Genomic DNA, 22116 nt, shown 5'->3' with positions numbered 1-22116 from the left:
TTGTGTGTCTAGTAGATTGATTCTCTCTACTACTTTTGCAGGGCAGCCTTCTTAGTAAGCAGTTTTCTCTTGAAGAAGTGTCTAAGAGTGTAGGTTTATTATGCAATGTTGGATTTGTTTCCAGCTTGCCACTGTAGTGTAGTCTCATTGTAGCTTCTTTGGTTGTAATTAATGACTTTGGCCATAGTGTATACCATGGCAGAGTTGAAGACTCAACACTCTTTTGCTGTACCTGGTGGTACAGTGGCACTCTAAATTTTTCACTACTCTCACTGAAGACTGAGAACACCTTCATCATCAGGCTTGGTAAATAATGGTTCTCAGCCCTGGAAAGCTAAAAATAATAATACCCAACCCCACTCTACACACCTGAAAGGAAGCCCTAGACAAAATCTAGGCATCTGTTTTGTGTGGGGTTTCTTTTTTGTTTTTGTTTTGTTTTCTGAGATGGGGTCTTGCTCTATAGTCCAGGCTTGCCTTGAACTCACAATAGACCCCAGGCTGGCTTGGAACTCATAGCAGTCCTCCTGCCTCAGCCTCCCGAGTTCTGGAACTATAGGCATGCGCCCCCTTGCCCAGCTCAATCTGGGCATCTGTATTTTAAAATAGTCCATATAGATTCTGATGCACAGTAAGAGCTGGGAACATCTACTATCAGTTATTTACCATATTTTCAGGCCTTGGTGCAGGGGGCTTAGGAATATTATTAATTATTAAGGCCTACTCTGTCTTCAGTGTTGCCCACTGGGGCCACATAATTGGGGGAGGGAGGCCATTTTATTCCCTGAATAGTTCTGACCTTGTGTGTTGGAAAGTCTTTCCTTCTGTGAGTTTGTAGTGTGAGCAAATAAAAATTATTTTTCAAAAACCCACAAATACATTGTAACACAAGAAAATAAGGAATAGTCAAAGAAGGCACATGGAGCAACATCATAGCTCCTGGCTCACTTGCCATCAGGCTAACCCTGACAACACATTAGCAAATTGCTAAACACTGAGACATAAACTTAATAAAAAAGACCCTGACAAGGTACAAACACTAGCTGGTTAACATCATAATGACTTATATTGATTAATTTACTAAGTGCCAGACTCTGGAACAAGTGTTAACGGTATTGAAGCCTCAAAGTTCTATGAAGTGGCAGTGCTGATATTATCATCACTTGCCATGACCCACAGCTAGGAGTGGCTGGGACTGGGCTATAAATCCACTTTATTCAATCAACTAGTGGAAAGTAAGCAGCATCCTTTATTAATGAGGTCTGTGTTTGGTATTCATGGACCAGAACTTCGCCAGCCCAGGATTTAGGATTGTAGCAGGTTAAAAGGATGCTGTTTTCCACTCTCTGGTCCGAAAGTAAAACCAGGGGAAAGGGCTGGTAAGAATTTGGTTTTAGCCACAGCAGATTTTCAGGTTTAAATGGGTGGTTTGCTCTCTACTGCCATCTGCTGGCCATATGTACAAAGCTCAGATTGGAATTCCACAATTCTCAGTGAATTTTAGAGAAGAGCCACGTTATCCAAAATGCAGACACCTCATCATATTGAAAGGAATATTGGCAATATGCATTTTTAAAAAGAGAATTTCTGTGGCTTACAATAATTGGAATGTTCATTCCTCCTTTTCTTTTAACTATTGGTGGATTTCTAACCATATTCCAAATGATAGCCTTTGTTTTCCTGACTCCCAGCACAAAAGATAAAGACAGCTTAATTACTTCCCAGTGGAGTGGAAGCGTTAGACAACTCCACTAGAGGCTGTGATTAAACTTCTATTGGCTGTGTAAACCAAGCATGGATAGACAAGAGAAAGAAAGAACAGGAAGAGCCTTGTCAGGCACCTGTCACTCTGCAGGGCTTTTCCAGAATGTTCCCAGAAGAGTCTGCAGTTCTCTCTACCGCTCTTGTGTGCAGAGGAGTAAGAGGTTTAGAATGATGAAATGAGAATGTTACTGGAAAGTCCGGATACAGTTCTCTATCCACTGCTGTATCTTCAGGGAGTTACTCCTATTGAAAATGGTTACCTTGAGAATGATAGTGATCCAGTTTCATATTTATTGCCTGGTAGACCCCTGGGGTTGAGGTGACAAAAGATAAGTTATATGTTTGAAGAACAAATTGTGTGGAGAGACTGAGTTGGTCTCTAAGAAAAAATATTCATAGCTCACTAAGTTTATGTTGTAAATGAGAAAAAGTAGTACTCTTTCCTCCCTTTCTTCCTCCCTTTTCTTTCCTCCTCCTCTCTTCCGTTCTGTCTCTCTCACCCTGTGCCACTATTCAGCCAGAAGCAACTCCTGTCAATATAACCTCTTTGCCTTTACTAAGCACACACCTTCCATTATGTGGGTTCGCTCACTGGAACCCCCCCCCCAAGTCAAGTCTCCTGTACAACATGGATCTTTAGGCACTGATGGAAAGGCAGGGTGGAGCATGCATGAATGAAGGAGAGACCTGTAGTCTCTTCTGGGCACATTCTGGAAAGATCCTACAGAGTGACAGGTGCCTGGCAAGGTTCTTCCTGTTCTTAATCTCCAGTTTCCCAGGCCATCTCCTTGCTAGGCCCCTAGGGCTCCTCTAGGAATCTGGAACTCCCTGGACCAGTCTGAGAATGCTGGTGCCTCAACTGCCCATCAGTCTGCACTGAGCTGGAAGCTTCATCTTTGTTCCCAAGCTTCTTAAAAAAAAAAAAAAGACAAAGCGATATTTTTTTAAAATGTGAATAGTAGTTGCCAATTCCCAGGTTATGGGTTGTAGGTTTCTTTGTACTTTTCTGAACTTGTTCCCTCAAACAAGATTTTAAAAATAAAGGTAATGGAGATAATATTTGTACACTGGACCGAATACAATGCTAGGTCCTTGAGTGAAGTTTCTGTTTAGAAGCCATTTAGCCTGGTATAACTAGACGTGCTTTTGGAGCCATGGAGAGAATTGGGGTGTTCATGCTTACAGTGAAGCCCTGGATTCCAGGTTGGCTTGGAAAAAGTCGATGTTTCTAAGACTATCAATGAAATTATAAAAGCATTGTGGCTTGAATATTTGATGACAATTAAAATATATGTCAAGGGTGGGGATTTAGCTCAGTGGTTTCGCCGCCTGCTGCACAAGTGCAAGGACCCGAGTTTGATCCCCGGTACCAAAAAAAAAAAAATGAGTGATGCAAAGCTCACTAGGGAGACAATGAATTCAGCCCCCACCTGTCAGCCCCTTGCAGGCACTAAGGGAGGAAATGGAAATCTGCTGATTTGTGAGTGGAAACTAGGCCCTTGGGAAGGCTAGAAGGAGATGGATAAGAAAGGGACGGGCAAAGGCAGAGTGGCCCTGCACCTGAAGCTGGGTGCATTGTTGTGCCCCAGTGCTTTTAAGGCAGGCCTACCTTGCCAGCCCACCAAGTTCGTGAAGGAGGACTGACCCCAAACTAGCAGTTGCTAAGGTCTCCCTGCTCACTCCTTGCAGCAGAAAGAATACATCTGCCTGTGTGTTTTCTCCTTCCATGTCAGGACGGGTAGTAGTGAATTCAGAACAAGGACTACATATAGGCTTGTGCCTTAAAAGATGAAAAAAAAATGAGTATTTCATTTGATCTTTTATAGATAACAGATGAAGATTATACTTGGTATGTCCATAGACCCCAAATTACTCCTTCTGTTGTTCAATTATCCCATGTGGCTTAGCATTTGTTGTAGATTTTTAAAAATAGATTGGTTGGTTTTAGCCATTCTAAGTTTGTAGCCCAGCCGGGGTCCAGAGCCCTACGCTGGAGTGCCACCTGCTGCCGTCCCACCCCCAGCCAGCCTTGTTCCAGGACCTGCACTCACTACTTTTTTCTCCTTGACCCAGGGCGAACAAGGATGAATGACAAAGAGACACGGAATTGGTTTAGCCTGCAGGCAACCAGGGGACTCTCCCCTCTAGTAGGCAGAGAACCCTAGAATCTTTGGCTTACCTCGCTTTTTTTTTCACGCAAAAATGACTACAAGCAATCAAAGTAACACAAGATTCCTCTGCTTTCCAGAATGTATTAGTACATTCCTTGGTACAACTTAAACCTCAGCTTTCTTAGTTTTTCCCTGGATCGTGCAACATGCAGTCACCCTTGAGTGCAGCCTTTCTCCTTTGTGCTCACAGAGGAGGCCAATGAGACCTCAGTTCTGTGGTCTCTGACAGAAGTTCACAGTAAAATTGAGTGGAAAATACAGAGAATCTCTGTATACCCACTCCCGACACATGCATGGGCCTTTGCACTATCAGTATCCGTACTGGAGTGGTGTAGTGGATGAGCTACACTGACACAATGTTATTGCTCAAAGTCCATAGTTTACCACTCTTGGTGTCCATCCTGTGAGTTTTTACTAACACATAATGACATGTATCTGCTATTATACGGTCCTCCAGAACAGTTTCAGTGCCCTAAAAATCTGCTGTGCTCTTTCTTCCTCTGTCCTGAATTTTTTAGTTTTGTAATAGTGTTATTAGAATTTTATATTTGAAATTTTTGATAGAACTATTTAATAGACCTTTCAACACAGTAAAATTACTTTTTTGGTCAATGAATGTTTCAAAAATTATTTAAACTTAGTTATTTTTAGAGTATTCTTGTAGTTTCAAATGGGTAAATTTCGATGGTAAATTACATGTTCTTCAAAATCACAGTCTATCCTTACAGGGGGAAAAAAACTAAGGAGAAGAGAAGACTCTCCCTTGGGAGTTAGGGATAGAGCAGGAGTGGAGCCAGGTCCCTGACTTCTGCTCCTCTGTATACGAGAGACACAAAGCCTTCTGAGGAGGCACCTCAGATTGCAGAGCTTATTGCAGGCTTGCCTTGTTTGAAAAGAGTGGGGAAAATGGAATTGCTTGTGTATTTCTGTCTCCACTGTGGGAATGTTCATTGCATAAGTCAGCAAATAACAAATCCAAAAGAAAGTGGACCTGAAGTAGTCAGAGATCAAAACTCTAGCAGGCACACAAGGATCTGCCTAAAGAGTGTGAAATACTGTCGAGGTAGAAGGTTGGACTGAAAGAGGGCTATGCTTTTAGAAAACATTCCATAAATTCAGACGGGGAAGAATGGTATCTTCACTGACAAATGTTTGATGGTATTTTGAGACTGAAATGAGTTTCATTTGCATATTCCTGGGACATAATACATCTGTTTATTGAGTACAATGAGTCTCAGTTCTTGTCATATACATACTAAACTTGGCTAATATAATAGTTAAGTATTCTGTAGTATCACCCCCACAAAATTTAAACACAGTATCACCCTAAAGATTGAAGGGGTTACTAACTTTTTCATAGCAAATCAAAAGGAAATTTTTTCAAAGTTAGGTTTTCATAAAGACTAACTTGTTCTCATATTCATTTTACGATGTACTTACAAGTATATCCTACTGTAAAATATAGATTTCCTAAGTTACACAAAGTGGTCACTCTAAAGATGAGGTTATCAGGGTGTCCAACCTGTGTAAAGTGACATGGAATTGTTTCTTCACCTCTGGGAGTTTCTAAAATGTGTCACATTAGATCAGTGATGGCGAACCTTTTAGATACAGAGGGCCCAAACTGCAACCCAAGCCCCACTTACTTATTACAAAGTGCTAACCCTGAGATTAAACTCGAATATTGAGGTTTTAGTTTTTTAAAAACTCATGCATTAATACTTTTTCCATGCTGTAGGTTCCCCACCACTGCTTTAGATGCTAGCTTGATGAAAGGCATTTATTACAGGTATTTTCCTTTTCTATGTGACTGGTGTGAAGAAATGCTTTTACTTTTCTCAGGCCTTTCTATTCGGAGCGTGTGCTGGAAAGCAGACCGGCTTCTTGCAGGGACCCAGGACAGTGAAATATTTGAAGTGATTGTGCGAGAGCGAGATAAGCCGATGCTGATCCTGCAGGGCCACTGTGAAGGGGAGCTTTGGGCTCTGGCTCTGCACCCCAAGAAGCCCCTGGCTGTGACGGGCAGTGATGACCGCTCTGTCAGGTGAGGGCCCAGCAGCAGCGACTGTTGCCTCCCTGACTTCCTCGGGGTAGCAGATTTCTTTTGCCTAAATTTGTGTGTAAAGAGAAGGATAAACTGCAGCAAAGAACCACACGCTTTCTGAACGGAATATGAAGAAATTTAGCTCAACACTAGTTGGCTTTTTGGCTTGTTGTTATCTTTCTTTGGCTCCATTTAAGTCACACAAATGTTCTTAGAAGCAAAAATGCATAAATGAATACTGTTTAGGCTGGTTTCCAATTCTTCTGATTCATATGAGCCAAGCCACTCATCTGTGATGAGAGCATATTTCCCCCCTTATACTTTGTGCTCTGCAGGGGACTGCACAGTCATTTCACTGTGTGTGTGTGTGTGCACGCGCGCGTGCACGCGCCTGTGTGATTCTGGGTGTTGGACCCAGGGGCTTCTCACTGAGCTACATCCTCAGCCACCTCCCAGCCTTTAAAAAATTTTGAACCAGGGTCTCACCAAGCAGCTAAGTTGTACAGGCTAGGCTTGAATGTGATAGCCTCGCACCTTGGCCTTCTCAGAGTGCTAGATTACAGGTGCGCACCGCCACACCTCGCTGCCATTTCACTACTCATTAATTTTTTTGTCTTAACTCTCATTCTTCATCTGATTTTCAAAATTGCTTTTAGTACATGAGTAAATTACTATTTTTTGTAAAATTCTCAGATGGAATTTTGAACATTGTCTTCACATCAAAGGAGAAGGCTGGATTCTGAGAAGACATGCAGTTGTATTACGGGCTCCATTATTCTTGCTATGAGTCACCTTATCTTTTTTGAGAGCACAGTATTGGGTAAAATGAGCAGAAAGAGTGTAAACCCATTGTTCTTACCACAGTTGAAGGAATGACTATATGATTTAAAAGTTTGAGATGAAGACTTGCACTTGCATTTTTATATTATGAGCTTTAAATATGCTCAACAGCAAATAGAAAACAGAGTCCATGAGAATGAGAAGATGAGAATGATGGACCAGTTGATTGCTTACTGCTCCTGAGTCTTAACAGCTCAAATAGAGCATGGTAGACTAGACCAAAGGTCCCTGCTTTTTCCCACTTATTCTGTATATTTGAGTCTAATCAAGGTGCAGTTTACTCAGTTCTCTTTTTCAGTTTTTACCAAGGATGAAAGCTTCATTTATCTCAGAATCAGTGGAAATAGTGACAGTTGTTTCCTTGTGCAGCATGATGTTTATTTTGTTTCTGGTTTTCTTGACTTCTTCCTTTTAACTTTTTATTCTGCTTTCCCAAAGTAGCCAACACAATGCCACAAAGTTATTCAGACACCTGTGTAACTCCATCCATATCTATCCAGAAAGGAGAAATTTAGCTAAAGCCCTTGGAGTTTGCACTTAGGAACTGAATCATGTCTCGGTGATGTTTACAGTTCTAAAGAGCCCTGCCTGTCAGAATCCGTCTTATTCCCCTTTACCATTAATTTGGCTAAAATTTTAAATGCGGTTTTAAAGTGAGTTTTGAAATTTAGGAAGGGTAAGAGTTATAATTTATTTTTGAGATGAAGTCACACTATGTAGCCCCGGCCTGGCCTTAAACTCACTGTGTAGCTCCAGGCTGGCCTTGCACTCTTGGTGATCCTCCTCCCACCTCAGCCTCTCAAGTGCTGAGATTACAGGTGTACTCCACCAGGCCTGGTTTAACAGTTGTCATTTCTTGAGAAAAATTAGTTTAGCAGCTTTGGAGGGGTAGTCCCATTTATGAGGAGTGATGGTTTCTTCATCCCTGTAAAGTAAATCTTATATTGATTAAAATAGTATAAGGTTAAAAACAAGATGGAATTATGAATAATGGGTAAGATATTTAGAGACTATCAAAAGCTTTAGATTGACCTGCATAGGGTGCCTAGGGGACCAATAAACTGCTCACCATACAATTCCCCATGGTAAGGAATGTGTCCTATTCCTTCTAATGGCAAAATGCACTCAAGGAAATGATCGTATGTGACTTATTCTTGCCCTTCTAATGTAGAACTCTAGGTTCTCATTTCCTTTGGAAAGCATTGTTACTTAAACATCAAGAGAAGACTCTTAAGTCCTAACAGACAGAGATTGGATACTGGAATTACAACTAACATGGAACTCTTATTTGTACCTTATAAATATTGGGGGGAAGGGTTTGCTTAGTTTAAAGTACCTGGGTTGGTATCTGGATTGGTCCTGGACCTGGGAACTTGTATAGCCAGCTCTGCTGAAAGCTCTATGTTGAATGCACTTGCCCTGGATTGCAATTTCCTGTCTGAGTGATGACCACCACTGTATATAGCCAACATGGAACCATCCACTTTTCCTCATCTCAGCTATATTTTCTTTCCAGGGAGGCCAGTCTATGTGCTTAAATACCAGTTACTAGATAGGTTCTTGTATACGTGAGATTTTTAAACCAACAATAATGGCACTAGTACTTCTTCTGATCCTACAAATGTGATTAACAACCTGTAAAAGACAATTTTTGAAGAGGGGAAGATTTTGTTTAAAGTAGCATTTGTATTTTTCTTATTCAGTGAATCTCAAAATCTTTGGAAATGTTATTTCTTATTTCCTGCTGGGTTTTTCAAATGATGAAAGTGACCCAAAGATGAATAAAACATCTTCCCAGTTTCCCTGACAGACTATGATGAAGCACCCTGGGGTGAAGTAACTTCTACTTTCTTGTTAGCATCAGTGTGATAAGCAGGCCTTCCTGCCTTGGGCTGGCTGACGACTCTGCGAAGTTGGTTTGGTTTTTTCCTTTGTTATTGTCCTTAGGCTGTGGAGCCTGGCTGATCATGCCTTGATTGCCCGCTGTAACATGGAAGAGGCAGTTCGCAGTGTTGCCTTCAGCCCAGATGGGTCTCAGTTGGCCCTGGGCATGAAGGATGGCTCTTTCATTGTTCTCCGAGTTAGGTAAGTATAGACACTGAATTCATAATAAGGCATACTCGCCTGTGAAAAATTAAGTTTCTCCTGGTCATAATATGTGGCTGGGCCTTAGAAAATACACATTTACTCTTTCAAGTACAAATACTAGAGACCCTCACTCCCCTATCTGTAATTCTGTAGTACAAAACATTCTTAAATCCAAATTTCTTTGATAATTTCTTTGGTAGCAGAGCCTAACTTAGTAAATGAAGATGAAGCTGTTTATGGTCTTGGAGTTTCTTACTAGGAATAATAACATTTCATGTGATTTGCAGCAAAAATATTGTATTTACTACAGACAGTTGCCCCAGTGGCTGTAAGGAGATGTTATATAACATACTGTAAATGACCTTTTCTGAAATACAGTGAATAACAAATTCTCATGCACATTTGATCCCAAGGGCTTTGGATAAGAGATTGTGAACTCTGTGGTTAAACCAAGAAAAAGAGAAGAGAGAATAAAGCAATACCCAACACCATTAAATTTTTAGAGGTGAACTTGCATGAAAGATTTCTTCTATTCATAATTGGTACTAAAAAGGAATATTTCCTATTTAGTAAAATTCTATATTGCTAGTAGACAAAAATTATGACCCAGTCATGTAATTCCTCTAAAGGCATTAGTGTTTTTTTGACTCACACATTTTGTTATTACAGAGAAGAAATGCAGCTGTAAATTAAACCTGCATGTTTTGCACAGAGAAAATTCTATACTGCATCGAATGCTCTTGGCACAGTTTATTACACTAAATACTCATTACCAGCCACACATAACTCATTACCAAATTGATGGGCACCATTTCCTTTGATTAGTGATTTCCTTTCCTCTGCCAAGTGATTTATGTAAGATGGATAATTACTAGATTTCCTTTTGATGCATTTATCAAGACAAAAAACCCATACACACCTATTTTATGAATTATAGTACACTATAAAGCTATTATTAGCATTAGTATTGTTATTAATAAATGATAGTAGGTATAAGGGATTATTGTGTAGAAGCAAAAACTCATTATCTATCCATTCAGTTTGTTTTGGAGTCGATGGAGTCATCTTTACTGCCCAGGCACCTGTCAATTATAATCCTATCTCCTAGATGGGAGGAAAAAACCTTACTGAGCTTTCAAATATGAGCAGAAATTCTTAAAAGAATATGATCAGAAAAGATGCAAAATGTTCCAGTGATTCAGTGTATTTATTGTTGACCTTTCATAGTGAAAAATTAAATGATTACATAATTTTAAAATTTTCTTCTTTTTGGATTTTCTTCTTTTTGTAACACTCATCAAGCCTACCAGTCACTGGTTTCTCATTCTAAAAGTTTAAAAAGATAGTACTTTTATGCTAACCTTGATATATATTGCATATATATATATATATATATATATATATTTTTTTTTTTTTTTTTTTTGTACCAGGGATCAAACTCAGGACCTTGCACTTGCCAGGCAGGTGCTGTGCTGCTGAGCTAAATCTCTGGCCCTATTTTTCATATCTTAAAAACAATTTTTAAAATTCCCAAATTTTAAACAAAAACTTCAGGAAAGAATTATACATAGTTGAACATCAAAGCAAGTATGTAGTGCATTAAAGTTTTTATATTTGAAATTCCAAAATATTTCATATGTTTATTAATTTTAATAAACCAGTCATATATTTTGAGTATTTCACCTTTCTTCAAAAGTTAGTCTTTCAATTTCTGTAGGTTTTCTCTCACTTTCCAAATATTTTTTCCTCTGAAACATATATTTAAAAACATGGCTTGGATTTTCTGTTTCTAGATTTTCTGCTTATCACTTTGCTTTTTATTCTTGCAGAGATATGACAGAAGTAGTTCATATCAAAGATCGGAAAGAAGTCATTCATGAAATGAAATTTTCTCCAGATGGTTCCTACCTTGCAGTGGGATCCAATGATAGCCCGGTAGATGTTTATGCTGTTGCCCAGAGGTATAAGAAGATCGGAGAATGCAACAAATCCATAAGTTTCATTACGCACATTGACTGGTCCTTGGACAGTAAATACTTGCAGACTAATGATGGTGCTGGAGAACGGTTGTTCTACAAAATGCCATGTAAGTCATGTGTTGTCATCGGATTTTTATGAAAAGCAAAACTTAGAACCACATGAAGATAACATAAGAAAATGTCCTTATGACCTCAGGGCAGGGAATGTTTTCTGAAACAAGATCACCAAATCATAAAACTTCAAAGAAAAGGTTAATGAATTGGAACACATTAAATTAAAAAAATAACTGCCTAGCAAGAGAGACCATGAGTGAAGTTTAAAGACAAATCATGTACTGGTATAAATTCCCTATGATGAATGTTATCATTATGTATATATAAAATGCACCAATAAATGTTTTGCTAGAAAATAAAAATAAAGACAAGGCATAGCTGATGGTACTTATATGTCAGCACTCAGGAGGCTGAGGCAGGAGCATTGCCATGAGTTCAAGGCCAGCCTGGGCTACATAGTGAGAGCCTGTCTCAAAAACCAAAATAAAGACAAGGCATAGAAAAGGCATAAATCTCTGCAATTGTTATAATGGAAAAGATATATATTTATAATATGTAAAGAATGCCTAAAGATAAGTGAAAGGAAAAAAATACTAGAAAAATGCACAAATCTGAAATGACCAATCCACATATGAACTAAGGGATCATGACAATGATAATTAAAACAACAGTGGGTATCATTTAGACTGGCAGAAGTCTATCAATGTTAGATGAAGCAGAGAGGAAATGAAGACCACATACACTGCTGGTGGGAACATGCACAGAGGCATGCCGTAGTGTTTGTAGTGTTTGTAACAGCCAAAAATGATTCCTGAAGGATTATCAGGAAAAGGAGAGTTTAAGTAAATGTGATATATGTAGTCATATAATAGAATACTAGAAAGAATTTAAGCTAGAAGAATACCTAGTGGATTTTAAGTATTTAATCTTTTCTTAATATTCTGTAATAAAGACAAAGTATTAAGTTTTATTGATGCATACATTTCATCATTGTAGTCTCTATACTTTTCTGTATACTTGAAATATTTAATAATTTTTAAAAAGACAATCTGAAATACGTAGTTGTACAGTTAACTTTCAAGTGTTTGGAGGTTTATGACCTATTTTGTTCATTATCCAAATCTTCTACCATATCTGTTATTTCTTTTCCTTCTTCATTTCTACTCTGCCAACTTCATTGTTCACTAATACATGTCCAAAAGGTTGCATCTCTAACATAAATAATGATAATGTAAAATAGATGTCATATTTTGGTTAGCACTTTGCCACACAGCTCTGGAATGAGATTAGAAATGAATGAAATAAATTGGAGGTGTAATCAGTGAGTTCCATTTGCCAAGCAGTAGCAGTCCAGTCATAACCGGGGCTGAGGGAAGTGGCTCGATGATCAATAGGAAAACTGGTTCCTGCCAGAATCCAAAAGCAGCAGAATAGGCTTATTGAAACTTTAGAAAGGATGGCCTTTGGAGAATTAGAAACTACCTCTGAAATCGACTTTGAACTTGTAGACAACACCTCGATTTGAGTCCTCAAAGATTTAAAGATGATTGTCCTCATTTACTGTAATTGCTTTAATCTCAAGTCTGTTTTCTTCACAATTGGAATCCCTGTCATATGATTATTTGGTGAATTGTGCTTATCAAAAATTTAAAAAGCCACAATTTTTGTGAATACAGTATAACTTTTATAAGAAAATCTGATTTACATACTAATTTTATATTTAGTTTGTAATATTTTAATATTTAATTTGTAATACTAAACTAAATATCCTAAAGATAAATTTCTGCATGTATTATATTTAATGATTTATAATATAAAAGAAAAAATGTAATGTTAGTCTTGACCTCAAATAATTATATTTGTCTTAAAATTTGTGTTGATTTACCATAAATTCATAAGTAACATGTAACTTTATTTTTAAGAGTTTTTCTCTCATCAAATTCATCAGTGTACCATGATTAGATGTGTATGTTATGTTTACTGTCTTTGCCTAATATTTCATATATTTTTCCATATAGTAGAAACATAATGGAACATATTTGCAATATGCAATAACAGTAATCCTGCTTAGTGATGATATCATAATTTATGTTATCATTCTAGTGTTATTTCCTGTTTCTGTGCTAGTACAGATAGTGCAGCTCCAAATACCTTGTAGAGGTGGGGTCTTCTCTACTGAATTACTTCCTTGGACTGTATTCTCCAAAGCAGGAGCATTGGGTCAGAGATTGTGTTCCAATCATGAACTCTGATTCCATGGTCTTTGTAATGATTCCTTATGTAATACTGCTATGGTCCAGAATTTTGGGGTGCCAATATGACAGTACACAAGTAATGTACCTGGACATCATTTGACATTTGAAAATAATATTTATCTTGAAAGGGCAAGAATTAAGAAATATGCATGATTGCATTGACTTGGAATTTTTAAATGATGCATAGCTAAGTATTTCCCAAACATTACTGTTTGTATTTCCTTGTTGTATGTTCTCAGTGGACATTGCTGACAAGCTGCTGGTGGAAACGGGGTACTGTGCCATACCTTTGGGAACATGCCCAGCACAGTTGTTAGGACTATTTCTCTCAACCAGTTATATTTATTCCATCATAATTTTATGAGTTCAGTGCCTAGAACTTTTAAACAATAAAATCCATTATTTTTAAAGATAATTTATAGTGTGAATTTTTTAAAAAAATCACTGTAAACATTCTTGAAGTATAAAAAATAGAAGTTCAGGATAAACTTAACACGTTTTTGAATCTGGCAAAATGTTGGTGATTTATTGGGGAAAGATATAATTTAATAAAGTTATTACATCAGTAGTACAAAGCATAATATCACCTGTATCTAAGATATAGGAAATAGTTTGGGATATTACACTTAGAGCAATAATCATTTTCTATTGTCCTTATATCTGAGGGTTTGCATGTATGTTTCTTTGACCATCACAAACTATCTAAAGTAATTAGAACCTGTAATTTCCTTGATCTATAGTAGTTTCTTAAAATAACAGGTAGACCTAAGAAAAATGAATAAATTACAGTATGCTTTTTATGTAAATGTAGCATTATATTATTATTTATTATTTTCAGCTGGGAAGCCTTTAACAAGCAAAGAAGAAATCAAAGGGATTCCATGGGCTTCTTGGACATGTGTGAAAGGCCCTGAAGTGAGTGGAATTTGGCCCAAATACACTGAAGTTACTGACATCAATTCAGTAGATGCAAATTATAACAGCTCAGTGTTGGTGTCCGGAGATGATTTCGGGCTGGTCAAATTGTTTAAATTTCCTTGTCTCAAGAAAGGTAAGGCCAAAAGATTGTTTCATTGGATAAAGATTTACTTTGGACTGTACATACGGTATAATTAACCCATTTCCTGTTTGCCTCATGATTATTTGTCCTAGGCACTGGCAGCTGCATTTACCCTGAGATAACCTGTGGATTACAGTCCTAACCTTACCCTCAAATTTTGCCACGAAATACCTCACTTTTAAAATTATTTTTGAACCACACTAGTATATTGATAGTCCTTTGGAAACAAAAGGCACCATTTTATTTATGGCATCCTGTTTTTATTAATGACATTTCTATTTATAAAATATAGTAATTCTTGATAGTTGAAAATTAAATGGACTCTTACAGAAAGCTGTACTTTTTCTAAATGGGAAATTTAAGGCTGTTTCCTTGTTTTCTATTCAGCGGACTCATTTTCTCTTGTATATTCATATTTATTCTTCAATCATTTTACATAAAATGTATTATGGAGATCTACTTTTGCCACCCTAAGATACATGGTTTTGCAAATCTAAGTCAGAATTTGTTAATACAAATAATACCACTTTGTGATTTGTAAAGCTTGTGTTTCACATTTTAAACAAGTCATATTTTATTTACATTTATGTCAACACTCATAGTTTAAAATTTATATATTCTATTAAAATATTATAATTAAATTCTTTTATGCTTCCCAGCTACTTGTACATAAACTTAGAAAAGCAAAGTAGATCTTTTTAGGCATAATTAAAATAAAATCTGAAGGTGATTGTCCTAGGATAATAACAGTTTATGGCCCCCTTGCTGCAGCATTAATTTTGCAGATCAGATTTGCAGAACTATAACTGGTGAACTTTTTTTTTTTGTACTGGGGATCAAACTTGGGACCTTGCGCTTGCAAGGCAGGTGCCAGAACCACTGAGGTAAATCTCCAGCTCTAAACTGGTGAATTTTTGAGAGAGAAGTTGGATTCAAAACCTTTCCTGCCCTCACATTTTTTTTTGTTGCATTTGTTTTATTCTTGAATTTGTATTGCTGTGTTATGTGGCACCTTTAGGCTTAGTAGAATGTGACTAAACTAACCATGTAGGACCCTACCCTCATCTCTCTTTGCAAGTTTAGACAAATCCACAGGCTCTTCTGAGACTACTCCCCTATGTCCTGAATATATGATCTTGTGAAAGCAATCAGCAGGGACATGCTGCTGCCTGAAAACTCTTTCACTTGAACAGTTTTTAAATTAAGGAAAGGGATTGAAAAATGTAATCAGAAAGTCATTTTCAGCTAACTGGCAGTTTAGAAGCAGTGACAATTATGGTACAAAATGGAACATAAAATGCATAGAAAATCACCATCCTTACACTTGGCAAAATGGCCATCAGTTTAAAATGCTTGAGGTACAAAATTATCCCAGTGTGCCAAATTCAAACTCCTCTGTCTTCCTAATGGACCTTGTGATTAATAGGGCATAGCTTGTTAGATTGAGTAATGTACTTTCAGAGGCTAAGTTAGGAAAGTTAGAAGGTATCTGGGAACTTAGGATTCAGGGGAAACATGACTAAGGTCAGAAGCAGTTCTATTCCAGTGTCAGAAATGGGAATGATGTTACTCCATGAGAGTTGGTATGTCCTGTGTACCCAAACCCTGTAGGTAGACTTGGATCTAGAAGATAGCAATGGAAATGTGGATCTATTACTGGAGCTAAGAAGGGATAAGAAGTGCTGTCTGTCAAAGTGAGATGCCCATGTAAGAAAGTGACCTGTGGATGAGGGCGTGTGGGTGAGTAGGAGAGGGGACTGCAGAGTGATGGTATGGGGAGAGTAGCAACACCTACCTCGGCAGTCTCCCAAGGAATCCATGTTCTCATAGCAATTGACTTACTCTCTTTTTCATGATGCATGGGTGGTAAGTCTTGCAACTTGCCTCAGAGACTTTCAGGCTTTTGTTCTTTTTGTGCCAAAACTACTGGTGGGGAAGTTAATAAAAGTGTTTAGGAATTGTTAATAGTAATAATAGTTGGTGGAACTAGTTTTTCTCTCTAGCTAGGGCACCAGTAAGAAATATCTCTCCCTCCCAAGTTTTGAAGCAGTAAAAGACAAACACAGAGGCTCATGACCATGAGCAAGTGTGGAAGACTGAGTATACTTTATAGTTTTCCATTGTGATAAAATAAAATTCACAACCAAGCTAATTTGACACATTTGAGATCATATGTACATTTATATTCCGTTGCACAGTAATTAGATAAAAGTATTCTGTAGTTAATGAAATGACTGAATTTGTATTATTTTTATATATCCAAAGGAACTTTTCTCATTTTGACAGTTTTTAAATCTTTAAATAATTAGAATTAACGCTGACAGTTTTCTGCTGCCATTAGACTACATCCTATATGATTAATGCACAGACACTGACATGAGGTTGAATGTGACATGAGCCATGTCTTAGCACCTTGGGCACCCGACCCTACTCCAAAAGGGAGGCTCAGAGGCTGAGGCTCATGTTTTACCTGTGTGTTCCATCCATCTTTCACAAACAACCCCTCTCACATACATAGATTTGAACAACTATGTCCCATGATAAGCATCCTGGGTACTGTGAACCTGAGTTTGAGACCTGGGACCTTAGAGTGGAGGTGTCAGCCTTCACTGTAGCTTGGGTGGGCTTGAGGTAGAGCAGGGGACAGAAAGGCTAGAACACAGCAAATGAGGGGAGAGATGTGTGGACCATGAGGTTGGAGAGGGCAGCAGGGGCTGTCATGAAGGGCCTTGTAGCCCCCATTAGAAAAGTGCAAGAAAAAACTACAGAGGGACCTAAGTGGAGGATTGGCATGACTAACTTGAATCTTTAAAAGACCATTTTGACATTGTATAAAATGGTTTAGGGCAAGGGAATCTTTAAGAAAGGGGCTATTGGAAGAATCTTCCTGAGAGATGATGCAGCTAGGAACAGATGCAAAGAGAGGTGAGTCACTTAAGGATCAATTTCAAGCTAGAGCTAAAGTCTCATTGCTAAATTGGAGTGGAAATAGAGGGGGAAAAGAATCACTGAGGTTGATTTCTAAGTTTTAGGATTTAGCAATCGGGTGGAAGGTGGCACAATTTACAGAGATGGGAAAGCAAGAAAAGAAAAATTGCCTATTTCGTGGAGATGAGATTGGGAGAGGAAAGGGAGCCCCTCAGACTGTTTTGGCTATGACAAGTTTGAAGCACCTGTTAGACACCCAAGCGGACATGGTACATGGGTCAATGGCCATCCCAGGAGAGAGTGAGAGCTAAGATGAAGTTTGGCAGTCATGTTGATATGAGTTGACAGCTTTTGAAGCCATGAAAAAAAGGTTGATATAGAAGAGATGAGAGGCAATGCTTGAGTCCTCTCAAGAAGTGTTGCAAAGAACAAAGGGAAATCTTGTCTAAGGAAAGTCTTGGAAGAAATGGATATGGCTTTTGTTTGATAAATATTTGCTAAGTGGTGTTCTAGAGGATGGAGATATGTCCATAAATAAAGCAAAGACAAGTCTCTGCACTCATGAAGCTTTTGCTCTACTGAGGGGACAAGTCAATAAAAAGTGAGGGAACACTTTTCTGATGGTGAAAAGTGTTATGAAGAAAATAAGCAAATGGTGGGAATAGAGAATGCTGGGATGGGGCAGCGTAGTGTCACTATTTTAAGTAAGGTGATCAAAGAGGGCCTCACTGTCAGGGTTTCATTTGACTAGAAACCTGAAGAAGATGAGAGAAGCAGCCATTCAGACATCCAGGGAAAAGGCATTCCAGAGAGAGAAGACAGAAAATACAAGGCTTAGGGGCAAATTGTGTTAGGCACGCTAGAGGAATAGCAAAGGAGCCAGTATGTCCAGAGCAGAGTAAGTGATGGAGAAAGAGAGGACAGAAAAGTAAGGCCTTAATATTCAAGTCATATGCTTTTGCAGGTTGTAGTTCAGCCCACCAATGTTGTATTATTTATTTTTGTGTAACAAATCACCCTCCCCTCAAATTTAGCAGCTTAATTACTAAATAAAAAAATATGTATGATCTTACAGTTTTTTGAGGGGGAGATCAGGGATTCATGAGCAGCTTAGTTGGGTGGTTCTGGTTCAAGGCCGATCATGAGATTGTAGTCATCTGCAGACTGGACTGAGAACAGACATGGGATTTCCCCTTTCACATGGCTCTTGGCAGGAGGCTTCAGTTCCTTACTACATGAGGAGCTTCTCTGTAGACTGCTTAGTGTCCTTGTGACATATACAAGAAAGATGGCAAGGAGAAAATCACAGTGCTTTCTGTAGCCTCCTGGATGTCATACTCTTTCACTTTTGCCACATATTCTCTTTATTTTCTTTGTATCAAAGAATTCTTGGACATATTTTTAAACTACTATGACGAGACAGGTTAAATGATCCTTGAGAAGGGTGTGAATGTTAGAGCAGCATACTTTAGAATCTACACAGATACAGGAAGAATATACCCTGTTCCCTATCTATTAGCCAGCAATTGCAGCTGACTCTAATTCAGAATTGGTTGTCAAAACTTATTTAGGGGAACTCTTTGAAATAGGCGAGCTTGCTTTTGAGACGCAATGCTTTCTTTCCCTTTGGCAGCAGTATTCCTCTTGTCTCTGGTGGTGAGAAAATGGGGCTTATTTAGTCATGCTCTCAATAAAGAGACATGTAGTAGTCACTTTCACCTTCATGTAAAGTCATTACATTTCCAGTGGGTATTGGGATTTTAAACAGGTAATAACTGAATAGATAACCTTTCCCTCCTCTTAGCAAGATTTCATTTAGAAGAACTGCTACAGGTAGAAGTGTTTTCAAAGTGGAGATGGGTGCTTGTTGACCTTATGAAATCTGCCATAGTCTGTGGAGTTCTAGGCCTCCATGTAAAATGGACCCTGCTTGTTACGCCATGTGTTCCTTTATCCTGCTGTGTTCTGAGCATACACTGGAGTCTTTATTGCAATAATTCAACCATAAATATAATTTCAAATAGTTTTTCCTATTGCATTCACCACCCATGGCTGGGGTTTACTGAATAAAGCAATCAATTTTAAATGATTTTCACAACTCTATGTCTACATGAACCCAAATAATGATTTAACTTTGATCTCCACAGGATGGTTTTCTGTTTCCCTATTATAAAAGACTACCTGTTTTATTTTGCATTTAAACAAAAAATGTGTAAGATGTTCATTGCTGATCATTTATTTTCAGAATCAGTGAAGCAGTAAAGTGTTATTTGGAATAGGTTAAGATGTGTTCATTGGCTGTAGAGCTTAAATTTCAAGACCCATCCTCAGACTATACATCGTGGAATATTTGAGATATATTTTGGAGCATTTATTTATTTGTTATAATATGTAAGACTAAAAATAATTTTCTAACATATTTAAAGAGTTTACTCATTTAAATAGGAATATACTTTCTTAACCAATGAATTTTTTTTGGCATAACTAATCTTTTAAAAAAATCTTTTCAGGAGCCAAATTCAGAAAATATGTGGGCCATTCTGCACATGTCACAAACGTCCGCTGGTCCCATGACTTTCAGTGGGTATTAAGCACAGGAGGGGCTGACCACTCTGTTTTCCAGTGGAGATTTATTCCAGAAGGTGTCAGCAACGATGTGCTTGAAACAGCACCCCAGGGTAAAACCAGTCATGACTTTCCAATGTCTGTTTATATTTCAAGCAATATTTCAAAGACTGTAATATCTGTGCTAGAGGTAAAGAATTAAGGGTATTTTGAAAAATTCATTACTATAATAAATTTTAAAAGAAAAAACAAACTTGAGATTAATATGATCAGTTAGATAATTTCCTTCAAAGAATTTTACTTGTGCCAAATGCAAGTTGAAGGCTTAAGGTTTACATGAAAAATTAACCTTTAAAGATAGCCTGGAAGCAAACATATCAGCAGTTTGCTTCAGACAATTATTATGAACAGTGAGCCTGCTTAGCCAGCCTGGGGATGACAGGGTAACCTTGGGAATGGAAGTAGCCTCCAGAATGGGGTTCATAGAATAAGTTGGAGCCCATGTGTTCCAGTTCAGTGGCTATGTAGTCTTTTTATTTATGCCCACTGTGATGTCAGCAGAAATGAGCAGGTAGAAAAGTGAACGACTTCAGTAACATGTTCTTGGAAAGGGTACTACAGAGGTTTTGATCATGGCAGTTATCAGCACTTGGTGGGCTAAAAGAGGATCTTTAACTGAAGTTAGTGATGAGATTTCCTTTTGCCCCCACTTTCCCTTTGGTGAAACCCGTCCTTTTTGTATTTCCCAAAGCAAAGTTTCAAACCCAAGGATCCTGCCATCTAGTAGAGGAGTGGAAATATATTCTGTCTGCCTGGGAAAGAATTGTCCAGGTTTGTTAATGCTCCCAGGGTCAAAGGTGAGCTGAATTTAGCCAAAAGATAAAAAGGGGAAAAATGTTTTTAAGGATCTATATTAAATGAAAACAATGGTATAATTATTTTTAGTTCACTTTGCTAGGATAAAGAATATACTTCAAATAATATTTTTAGCTATTTATAGTCTCAGAATTTTGCTTCTTTCTTATGGGTTATATTTCTGCAGAAGGTGGCACTGATTCCTACAGTGAAGAATCTGATTCAGATTTATCTGATGTACCTGAGTTGGACTCTGATATTGAGCAAGAAACCCAAATCAATTATGATCGCCAGGTTAGTAACAGAGGGCAATGAAAATGCATAACCAAACCTAGAGCTTATTGGCTTTGGATATTGCACTGAAAATGGATGATGCTTCAGCAGGAGAAATTTAAGGCAAAAATAAAAAATGCCCACTTCTTGCCTTTGAATACAGATTAAAAATAAAGCATTCACTCAATTATATCATTAGAAAAAATTAAATGGAAGATGGTTACAAAATTTCAAAACTGAACCTCTAACATTTGGACTTTTTACTTCCTATTGTCATTTCCCTACCCACTTTATAGAAAAATGTACATGTCAGCTACAAGTTTTTTCTCTCTTCTCTTGTTTCATCTTGCCTCATCTCTTTTCTCTTTCTTGTTCTCCCTCCTCTCTCCCTTCTTCCATTTTTCTCTCTCTCTTCATCATTAAAGTTTATGATTTCAGGATGGGGTATCCTCAAAGCATGATAGTTTTCACATGAGCTGTTATCCTCATTTCTCTCTTAACATAGGCAAGTAAAAGCCCAGTTACAATGTACATTCTCTCTCCAGTCAGAAATTGTGTTTAGTCAAAAGCTGCTGGTCAGTTGCACCCAATTTGTCTAGAGGTTGACATTCCATTTTACCACTAACCAGTGTTAATCCTTCAGAAGAAACTGGACACACAACACCTTGTTGTGATGATAACCATAGGGCTTCTCTTTTCTTCTGTATCATTTGTAAGGTATGGGAAGCAGGTCCTGTGCATGAACATGGAATGAATAAGATGTCAGATTTTAGATCTATCAGCTGTCAGTGTTATTCAGAGAAATGTACTCCATAGGCCTGTGGCAGCTGCCATGCACTGAGTGTCTCTGGGCCAGATCCTAACCCTACAAGGTTAAGTCTCTTGTCCACTGCCACACTGCCATTGTGTTAGGATAAGAATGCTGATGTGGGCTTCTCGCCAAAGCACACATTCTATGTATTACTTGGTGTGCTTCTATAGAAACACTGAGTTTACTGCTATTCAGATGGCTACATTTTTGCCTGTCTAAAATCATCATTCCTTGATTCAGTGTTTGAAAAATTGGATTAGCATCAATTTATGGTTTAGGTCAAGTTTATGATTAAATCAGCTTGACTAAATATTGGTCAATGTAGCATGCAGTACAACTACTAAAAAGGATTGAAAAGAAAATTATTAATGTGGTAATATTATGCAAACACTAGGCAATATACCCTGATATCAAGGGCAAATGAAATGT

The 22116-nt window shown here is 37.9% G+C and overlaps 1 protein-coding gene across 5 annotated transcripts in view; it reads left to right on the top strand.

Moving 5' to 3' along the window:
• Window positions 1-22116, top strand: part of Eml6 (EMAP like 6) — a 294345-nt gene that overhangs the window by 140770 nt on the left and 131459 nt on the right. For 3 of the 5 annotated variants that reach the window (XM_004867282.3, XM_087216377.1, XM_021246312.2), the window contains 6 exons: window positions 5778-5979; window positions 8767-8904; window positions 10737-10993; window positions 14034-14246; window positions 19694-19861; window positions 20791-20897. In XM_004867282.3, the coding sequence (XP_004867339.2) occupies window positions 5778-5979; window positions 8767-8904; window positions 10737-10993; window positions 14034-14246; window positions 19694-19861; window positions 20791-20897 (1085 nt within the window). Of the gene's footprint in view, window positions 1-5777; window positions 5980-8766; window positions 8905-10736; window positions 10994-14033; window positions 14247-19693; window positions 19862-20499; window positions 20580-20790; window positions 20898-22116 lie in introns of all 5 variants that reach the window. The other 2 variants (XM_087216378.1, XM_087216379.1) reach the window with 2 other exon arrangements.

This window comes from Heterocephalus glaber, unplaced genomic scaffold (assembly GCF_053883595.1).
Source record: "Heterocephalus glaber isolate CG9 unplaced genomic scaffold, H.glaber_assembly_v1.0 deba00001457, whole genome shotgun sequence".
In the NCBI taxonomy this organism is placed as follows: Eukaryota; Metazoa; Chordata; class Mammalia; order Rodentia; family Bathyergidae; genus Heterocephalus; species Heterocephalus glaber.
Note: the sequence above shows the minus strand (reverse complement) of the source record. Positions and strands in the feature narration are given on the sequence as shown.